The sequence below is a fragment of the Heptranchias perlo genome, unplaced genomic scaffold (genome assembly GCF_035084215.1).
Source record: "Heptranchias perlo isolate sHepPer1 unplaced genomic scaffold, sHepPer1.hap1 HAP1_SCAFFOLD_1744, whole genome shotgun sequence".
NCBI lineage: Eukaryota > Metazoa > Chordata > Chondrichthyes > Hexanchiformes > Hexanchidae > Heptranchias > Heptranchias perlo.
The window spans coordinates 16,779-26,655 of NW_027139017.1; the positions used below are offsets into that span (position 1 = coordinate 16,779).

The 9,877-nt window shown below is 47.5% G+C and overlaps 1 protein-coding gene across 1 annotated transcript; it reads left to right on the top strand.

Moving 5' to 3' along the window:
- Window positions 1–1,105: 1,105 nt before the first annotated feature.
- LOC137309674 (uncharacterized) lies at window positions 1,106–9,833 on the top strand. Its single transcript, XM_067977745.1, has 2 exons — window positions 1,106–1,352; window positions 6,756–9,833. The coding sequence occupies exons 1-2, from the start codon at window positions 1,106–1,108 to the stop codon at window positions 9,731–9,733; spliced, it is 3,225 nt and encodes a 1,074-aa protein (XP_067833846.1). The 3' UTR covers window positions 9,734–9,833.
- Window positions 9,834–9,877: the final 44 nt, after the last annotated feature.

Genomic DNA, 9,877 nt, shown 5'->3' on the forward strand with positions numbered 1-9,877 from the left:
AAAATTGAAGCTGTTTCAAATATGGCCGTGTATCCCATTCATTTTTACGCTGAGACCCCCGGATTTCCCCCTCTGTCTCTCAGCCTCTCCATTCCGGGACAGTGAGCCAGGGAGATGTTTCTGAGAGAGTGAACTGTTGCCTTCTCAGCTTTACTCCGCTGTTTTCTGGGTTCCCGGACAGAAACCAACTTTCTCCTGGGCCAAATCCCATTTCTTCTTTGGGTTTCGGCACCAGGTGAAGTGAAGGCCCAGATCAGTGACCTGAACTCTCTCTGCGTCCATTCCCGTGCACCAATTGGCTGCTGCTCTGGATCCGAGCCCATTACTTCCATCTCCCGTTTGTTTCTCTTGACCTGTCTCGTTTGCTTCTCTCCTGTCGCCTGCCCTTTCCTCCTTTGCCCTCCTTATAGTCAACCTCACCTAATCTCTCCGTCTTGAGCTCAGCCTCTGTCCTTTTGTTTTATGCTTCTGTGAAGTGCCTTAAGGCGTTTTTCTATCTTAAATATTCTCAGCCTCCCTCCATGGCCTCGCCCCTCCCTATCTCTGTAACCTCCTCCAGCCCTACGACCCTCCAAGATCTCTGCACTCCTCCAATTCTGGCCTCTTGCGCATCCCCAATTTTATTCACTCCACCATTGGCAGCCGTGCCTTCAGCTGCCTGGGCCCTAAGCTCTGGAATTCCCTCCCTAAACCTCTCCGCCTCTCCCTCCTCCTTTAAGACCCTCCTTTAAACCTGCCTCTTTGACCAAGACCTGTCCTAATATTTCCTTACGTGGCTCGGTGTCAATTTTTGCACCTGTGAAGTGCCTTGGGGCCTTTTACTATGTTAAAGGCGCTATATAAATGCAGGATGTGGCTGTCTGCTGATGCTGCCCCTCACAGGCCCACCAAAGGACCGGAAGGAGCCACACTGGCTGCCCCCGGGATCCTCTCCCTCTCCCCGGGGTCTCCAGGAGAGCTCAGTGAAGACCAGGGACTCAATCTTTCTGTAAAAAATCTAGTAAAATGGCCATTTTAATATTGACTAATTTCACACACTTTTTATGACTCTAATAATTCTCTGTACTTCTCTTTGCTAATTTACATGAAAGCTTCAAAAAGGAAGATGGAGAAAGATCAATGCACAGAAATATGTCACGAGAAAATAGATGAGAGAAAGAATGAACTTAAGGAACGAGAGAAAGAAAAAGATAAAGACAGAGACAGAGAAAAGGAAAGACGGAGAAATAAACATAAAGAGAGCAGGAAAGCAGAAAGAAGGGAGGGCCGGGAAAAAGAAGAGAGGCGGGCAAATGGAGAAGAAGTCAGAATAGATAAGAAGGAAGATGAAACAAAAAGGAAAGACCATGAAGGTAATTATCACAAAAATAATTTGAAGTTGCCTTGAAATGTGAACCATTCTCCCCTTTAACCCTCGCTGTACAGAAATACAGGTTGGAATCTAATCGAGGGGTTCGGGGGGGTTTATATATAGAATAACAGATACCCAGGAGTGAGTTACAGACTGGAATCTAATCGAGGGGTTCAGGGGGGTTTATATATAGAATAACAGATACCCGGGAGTGAGTTACAGGCTGGAATCTAATCGAGGGGTTCAGGGGGGTTTATAAATAGAATAACAGATACCCGGGAGTGAGTTACAGGCTGGAATCTAATCGAGGGGTTCGGGGGATTTATAGAATAACAGATACCCGGAGTGAGATATTTGATGGTTATGATGTCCTGAGGTAAGTGCCCCCTTTATTCTATCAGACTGCCCGTTTTCAGAATACTTGTGAAATCTACAAATTAATTGGGAATGGATAAAAAAAACTGTCTGAAGGGATGAAACAATAAATATTGATGAGAGGAGTGATGTCAGTGAGTGGAGGGGGAAGTACTGAGGGGGATAATGGGGGGAGTATTGAGGGGGCTACTGAGGGGAGAGTGCTGAGGGGGAGGCGAGGTGTACTGAGGGGGATGTACTGAGGAGGGAGTATTGAGGGGGGGCGAGGTGTACTGAGGGGGATGTACTGAGGAGGGAGTATTGAGGGGGGGTGAGGTGTATTGAGGGGGGGCGAGGTGTATTGAGGGGGATGTACTGAGGAGGGAGTATTGAGGGGGGGCGAGGTGTACTGAGGGGGGTGTACTGAGGAGGGAGTATTGGATGGGGGGGGCGAGGTGTATTGAGGGGGGGGGTGAGGTGTACTGAGGGGGGTGTACTGAGGAGGGAGTATTGAGGGGGGGCGAGGTGTACTGAGGGGGGTGTACTGAGGAGGGAGTATTGAGGGGGGGCGAGGTGTACTGAGGGGGGTGTACTGAGGAGGGAGTATTGGATGGAGGGGCGAGGTGTACTGAGGGGGGTGTACTGAGGAGGGAGTATTGAGGGGGGGTGAGGTGTACTGAGGGGGGGGCCCAGGGCTCAGTGCTGGCCCCACTACTGTTCTTAATTGATGTAAATGACCCAAATTCAGAAACACAATGCAAAGTGGTCAAATTTGTAGATGATACCAAACTAGGAGTGGCGGTGAAATCGGAAGAGGCAGCTCAAAATTTACAGGGTGGGTGAGCTGGACAAGAAATGTAAGTGGGCAGAATAATGGCCGATGGAATTTACTGAAGATGAGTGTGAGATACTTCACACAGGAAGGAGAAATAGACGTCACATGACCTCCGTGACTGGTGTTGAAATATCGAAAGATGAAGCTGAAAGAGAGCCGGGAATCTCAGTAAACTCGACACTCAACGCGTCCAACCAACGTAGAGCAGCAATCAACAAAACCAATAGGATGTGGAACTACATGGTCAGAACAGTAGAGTACATCATTGGCAAACTGTACAGGGCTCTGGCCAGACCCACCTTGACCACTGTACCCAGCTCTGGTCAGACCCACCTTGACCACTGTACCCAGCTCTGGTCAGACCCACCTTGACCACTGTGCCCAGCTCTGGTCAGACCCACCTTGAGCTCTGTGTCCATCTCTGGTCAGACCCACCTTGAGCTCTGTGCCCAGCTCTGGTCAGACCCACCTTGACCACCGTGTCCAGCTCTGGTCAGACCCACCTTGACCACCGTGTCCAGCTCTGGTCAGACCCACCTTGACCACTGTGTCCAGCTCTGGTCAGACCCACCTTGACCACTGTGTCCAGCTCTGGTCAGACCCACCTTGACCACTGTACCCAGTTCTGGTCAGACCCACCTTGAGCTCTGTGTCCATCTCTGGTCAGACCCACCTTGAGCACTGTGTCCAGCTCTGGTCAGACCCACCTTGACCACTGTGTCCAGCTCTGCTCACCAAGAAACAAGGGAGACATTCAGGTACTGGAGGCAAGAGTCACGAGGGAGGGTCAAGGGTCTGAGTTATGAGGAAAGATCGGAGAGACTGGGAACATTCATGTGAAAAGGTGGGGTCTGAATGGTGGCCTTATTCAGGATGTAAGATTGTTCAGGATATAGAAAAGGTTATCCCAGAATATTACTTTAAATTAAACTGTGGGAATAGAATTAGGAGATACCATAGGGGTAATTCTTTATAGATTGAGATGTATTATTGTGGGACAGGCTTTAATAAAACAAATGGCTTTGTCTACACGCAGTGTCTTATAAGTAAATTAGCAATGTTCATATAAATATTAAACAGAAATATTGCACAGTACAGCTGGATTACTGAAACCTCCATCAGTGGCTGGTTTCCTGTCTTCTTTCAAAATTCTTTCTCGGGATGTGGGCGTCACTGGCGAGGCCGGCATTTATTGCCCTTGAGAAGGTGGTGGTGAGCCGCCTTCTTGAACCGCTGCAGTCCGTGTGGTGACGGTTCTCCCACAGTGCTGTTAGGAAGGGAGTTCCAGGATTTTGACCCAGTGACGATGAAGGAACGGCGATATATTTCCAAGTCGGGATGGTGTGTGACTTGGAGGGGAACGTGCAGGTGGTGTTGTTCCCATGTGCCTGCTGCCCTTGTCCTTCTAGGTGGTAGAGATCGCGGGTTTGGGAGGTGCTGTCGAAGAAGCCTTGGCGAGTTGCTGCAGTGCATCCTGTGGATGGTACACACTGCAGCCACGGTGCGCCGGTGGTGAAGGGAGTGAATGTTTAGGGTGGTGGATGGGGTGCCAATCAAGCGGGCTGCTTTGTCCTGGATGGTGTTGAGCTTCTTGAGTGTTGTTGGAGCTGCACTCATCCAGGCAAGTGGAGAGTATTCCATCACACTCCTGACTTGTGCCTTGTAGATGGTGGAAAGGCTTTGGGGAGTCAGGAGGTGAGTCACTCACCGCAGAATACCCAGCCTCTGACCTGCTCTTGTAGCCACAGTATTTATATGGCTGGTTCAGTTAAGTTTCTGGTGAATGGTGACCCCCTGGATGTTGATGGTGGGGGATTCGGCGATGGTAATGCCGTTGAATGTCAAGGGGAGCTGGTTAGACTCTCTCTTGTTAGAGATGGTCATTGCCTGGCACTTGTCTGGTGCAAAGGATCAAATGATAATTATTACAGATGTATTATGTTTTTTTTAAGAGTTGGTCTATTATTTTGTTAGCAGGTCCTAAATAACAATGAATAAGATTAAAGAGAGGGGCCAGGGAATACTTTGAAATGTCCTCTTCTTGGAAATGTGTCTGTAGAGTTTCTCAGATTATCAACAAGCAAAAGAAAAACCAAACAGGTGGGGAGATAAGAGCAGGAAACTTGGTCATGCCGAGGGAAGGGTGTAAACCTGCAGATCCCAGCAGGAGGGTCACCATATTCTTGCTCACCCAAAGACAGGAAAGGTCTCACTGACACTGTGCAGGACACAGCACAGAGCAGCCAAGGCTAGTCTGGGCCTGGGAATCTCAATTCTGAGGACAGTTTAAGGAAGTTGGGGAAAGAGGAGACTTCAAGGCGACCTGATTGAAGTTTTCAAAGTTATGAAAGGGATCGATGCACTTGAACCAGGCAAACTGTTCACAATGACAGAAAGAAAGAATTATATTTTTATATCACCTTTCACCACCTCAGGACGTCCCAAAGTGCTTCACAGCCAATGAAATACTTTTGAAGTGTAGTCGCTGTTGTAATGTAGGAAACGCCGCAGCCAACTTGTGCACAACAAGATCCCACAAACAACAATGAGATAAATGACCAGATCATCTGTTTTTTAGTGATGTTGGTCGAGGGATAAATATTGGCTCCAGGACACCAGGGAGAACTGGAATGCGCTGCCTGAAAGGACGGTGGAAGCAGATTCAATAATAACTTTCAAAAGGGAATCGGATAAATACTTGAAGGGAAAAAATTTACAGGACTATGGGGAAAGAGCAGGGGAGTGGGACTAATTGGATAGCTCTTTCAAAGAGCCAGCACATGCACGATGGGCTGAATGGCCTCCTTCTGTGCTGTATCATTCTATAATTCTATGAGTCTATGATTTTACGATAGCCTTTATTATCCCACCCAGTCTAATCCCACTCTCCTGCTCACTCCCCATATCCTTTAATATCCCTCATTAAATTAAATTTTTGTTAGGCAAGGGTATTAAGGGTTACGGAACCAAGACGGGTCGATGGAGTTAAACTACAGATCAGCCATGATCTAATAGAATGGCAGAACAGGCCCGAGGGGCTGAATGGCCACCTCCTGTTCCTATGTATGTTCCTTCCTCTTTTTCAAGCAACTATGGCGTCCACTTTTAAAAGAATTTACAAACTTTTCACCAATAACGGTTTGTGGCAGAGAATTCTACATTCTAACCACCCCTTTAATTCTTTGTTATGATTATCTTAATTTTTTGCCCTCTCGTTACTCCGTCTGTAACCAATGGAAACAATCTCTCACCAGTCACCCTTTCATAATTCTGAAACTGGAGATCTGTCAGATCACATTAACCTGATCAGTTCTAGTGAGAAATTTCTCATTCCTGATAACATCCTGACTTTAGTCTTCATAGAATTACATAAAATGTACAGCACGGAAACAGGCCATTCGGCCCAACAGGTCTATGTTGGTGTTTATGCTCCACACGAGCCTCCTCCCTCCCTACTTCATCTCACCCTATCACCAGATCCTTCTATTTCTTTCTCCCTCATGTGTTTATCCAGCTTCCCCTTAAATCCATCTACACTATTCGTCTTGACTACTCCTTGTGGGAGTGAGTTCTACATTTTCACCACTCTCTGGGTAAAGAAGTTTCTCCTGAATTCCCTATTGGATTTATTAGTGACTATCTTATATCTATGGCCCCCTAGTTCTGGTCTCCCCCACAAGTGGAAACATCTTCTCTACATCTACCCTATCAAACCCTTTCATAATCTTAAAGACCTCTATCAGGTCACCCCTCAGCCTTCTCTTTTCTAGAGAAATGAGCCCCAGCCTGTTCAATCTTTCTTGATCGTTATAACCTCTCAGTTCTGGTATCATCCTTGTGAATCTTTTTTGCACCTTCTCCAGTGCCTCTATATCCTTTTTATAATATGGAGACCAGAACTGTGCACAGTTCTCCGAGTGTGGTCTAACCAAGGTTCGAAACAAGTTTAACATAATTTCCCTGCTTCAGTTATAAACTTTGCAGCTTTACAACCATATTTTAAACAGTCACTGTCAGGGAGCAAGAAATGAAACAATTGTTAGCCTCTAAGTTTAGGCCTTGTAATCCCTGAACACCATTTAACCCCTGGGTTCACTTACTCTGTGGAAAGACTCTCAACGTTTGCTGTTCAATGAGGCCTGGGGAATGGTGTATAAAATAGTTCTCTTAATCTGCAAATATTTGCTAATGAAATACTCTCTGTTGTGTTGTTAGGTCATATAATGGATCAAGGTAATGCTGTTGTCATCGTTCAGACACCATTGAACTGTCACGAGGACAACCTGATCACTAAGGAAGAGAAACCAGGTAAAACCATCAAATCAGTCTCGACACATAACACACGAGGAGCAACAGCAGACTTGGAGTCAAAGGGAAGGTCACGAGATGATAAATATTCCGGAGGTCAAACCCAGCCAAGGGATGAAAGGGACAGCAAGGGAGGCGGAGAGAAGATTCTAGAACGGACGGAGAAGGTTTCTCTCTCCAGCATGCACCCAGAGACGAGGCATGGTGTCTCAGAAAATCACAGACCTGTCTCGGTGGAAAGGGAAAGTTGGGGGGACCCCTACATCAGTCCATCGTCACGGCGCCCAAAGTACAGCTACAGGGCCAACATGGACAAAGGAGAAGAGGAGGTCAACAAACATCACCATGAGAAGCATTACTGTCCCTCCTCAGAGTCCCTCACAGAACCCAGCTGTAGAATTGCCCACATCATACATTCAAATATCAGCAACCCTGAACCAAAGGTCAGCCCAAGTAAGCACCGGAGCTCAGACAAACCTCCGAGGCCAGAATCCAAAGATCCGAGCAGGAAGCGGGCAGAGAACAGACTGAGTCCCAATGTCCATCTTTATATGTCTGAGTTAGTGCCTCACCCCTTCGAAACCAAGACCCAGACGCCAAATTCACCAGCAGACAGTCGGGCTGCAGTTGAGCACGGTAAAAGGAAGTCCAGAAGGACCTCAAAAGACGAAAATGCGAATGGCGGCAGCACCCAGGTGGTACGCGCGACTGACGAGGATACTTTGAATGGTAGGGACGACAGACTGGGCAAAACTGTGAAGCTCAGCACCGAGTCTCCCAGAGATACAGCATTCGACACGGAATCAAAGGGAAGGTCACGAGATGACAAATATCCCGGAGGTCAGACCCATTCAAGGGGTGAAAGAGACAGCAAGGGAGGCGGGGAGAAGATTCTAGAATGGTCGGAGAAAGTTTCTCTCTCCAGCACACACCCAGAGATGAGATATGGGGTCTCGGAAAATCACAGGCCTTTCTCGGTGGAAAGGGAAAGTTGGGGGGACCCCTACATCAGTCCGTCGTCACAGCGCCCAAAATACAGCTACAGGGCCAACATGGACAAAGGAGAAGAGATCAGATATGGTCCTGATAAATATTCAGGCTCCCACTGCACGCCTGCAGAACCCAACCTGCGAGCTTGTCAGAAGATGGAGTACACTGTGATATCAAACATCACAAGCCCTGAGGTCAAGAGGAAACACATAAAGCACAAGAGTGTGGCAAAGGAACATCTGAACACTGAACTGGCAGTGAAGGGCCTGCACAACACCCAACCAGCAGCACAAGCTAAGTCTGATGCTACAGCAGGGCAGGTACTGAGTGGACCCACAGACAGCCCTCTGGCACCTGAATATCCTGTAAGAAAAACGCGAAAAAGTTCAAGGGAAAAAAGCAGTGCCACGATCAATGCTCTGGAGACTTGGAACAGTCCGGAATCACTCAGCACCGTGGCCAAGGAAACAGATGGATATGGTCAAGGGTGTCTCACAACGGGCGGCCTTAAGAGTCTAGAAGGATGGGGGAGAGGGTTCACCTCCGAAACCCAGTTTGAGGCAAAACATGAGGATTGGTTTCCCGAGAGCAAAGATGGGTTACCTTCCGCTGAGAAAAAGGAAACCTATCAAGGACCTAGAGCACTGAATTCACGGCGGCCAAGGTACAGTTACGGTACAAATGTAGACATGGAAGATGACAGCATTCATCTGTTGAACAAAAATGTATCTCGGGTGTCTGTTGAACCTGTGCTCAGAATTACCAATAAGTCAGAATATATGGTGTCCTCGACATCAACCAGCCCCGAGACCAACAGGAAGCTGATCAAATACAGCAACTCATTGGAGGAGCAGCCACCCACCCTTTCCAACTTCATCAACAAAGCCAAACAACTTGAAATCGCAACGACAATGCAGCCAATCTCAGCGTACGGGTCACCTACAATGCCGTGTCCATTGAGTTCAGCCAATGTGACGAAAGACAATCAACAGGCCGCTTACAATGGTCAAGACTGTGGTGGTAGTGCCTTTATGTACAAGAATTCTGTCATCGGCGGTCATCTGGAATTAAGTTCCACCAACTCTCAAGATAGACCACATGGAGAATACCAGAGGGGCGGTTACTGTAAGCCGTACCTTCTTGACCTGCCTGATGGAGACACTGACCGAGATCGTAGGGAGACAGCTACAGGAGATATCAAACTGATGGCTTCTCATTCGTCTACTTCTCTCCGCCAGAGAGCGGTATCTTCACTGGGAATGACATTAACCGACGGGACTCTGTGTGTGGATATTCCTAGACCGATCGTGTCTGCATCAAGGAAGAATTTGATTGGAACAATCCCTTACAACACTGAGATAGTTTCGAACAAGCTGCGCTCCAAACCCGGTCACTTCAAACACCAATACCAGGAGTGTCAAAAAAGGTCACTGCAGACCAGGAAACGCTACCAGGAGGAAGTGAACGCAGCTCTGATGATCCAGGCAGCCTGGAAAGGATATCAGACCCGGACAGAGATCAGGAAACAGGCAGAAGCTGCAGTCATAATCCAAGCAGCCTATCGCGGCTACCAGATCAGAAAGTTTCTAACAGAGGGTATCAGTGAGGATGAAATAGATGAACTAAACGACATGCAAGATGTGGACTGGCGAGATTACGACCATCCAGAGATCTTTCTGGAAGAAATTTCACACAGTGACTACAGTGAGAGTGATGCAGAATCAACAGATGATTGGATGGAGTCGCCTGTCAGCATGATAATGGGCAGCCCAGGGAGCTATGGACCGGAGGGTCACGTCAAGGAAGACAGCGCTATTGAAGTCTGTGGGCCAAACCCCTTGCTGCAATATGAAAGTGTTTACCAGTCACAGAGCTGCAACTGGGGAGGGATTTAGAGTAAAGGGGCCCTCTCTTAGTACTTTATTCCTTTCTAAAGATAGCAATGCAAGTTTAACATTAAAACAGCATTTGGAATAAACAAACAACTTAAATAAAGATGCTGCTGTCATTGTTTTCATTGATATGTTTGATCATCGCTC

What these genes read in the sequence shown, in the direction of transcription:
- LOC137309674 (XM_067977745.1), top strand. Translation starts at nt 1,106, where the DNA reads ATGGAGAAAGATCAATGCACAGAAATATGTCACGAGAAAATAGATGAG. An exon ending in AAAAAGGAAAGACCATGAAG is followed by an intron (nt 1,353 to 6,755) that starts GTAATTATCACA and finishes TTGTGTTGTTAG; the next exon opens with GTCATATAATGGATCAAGGT.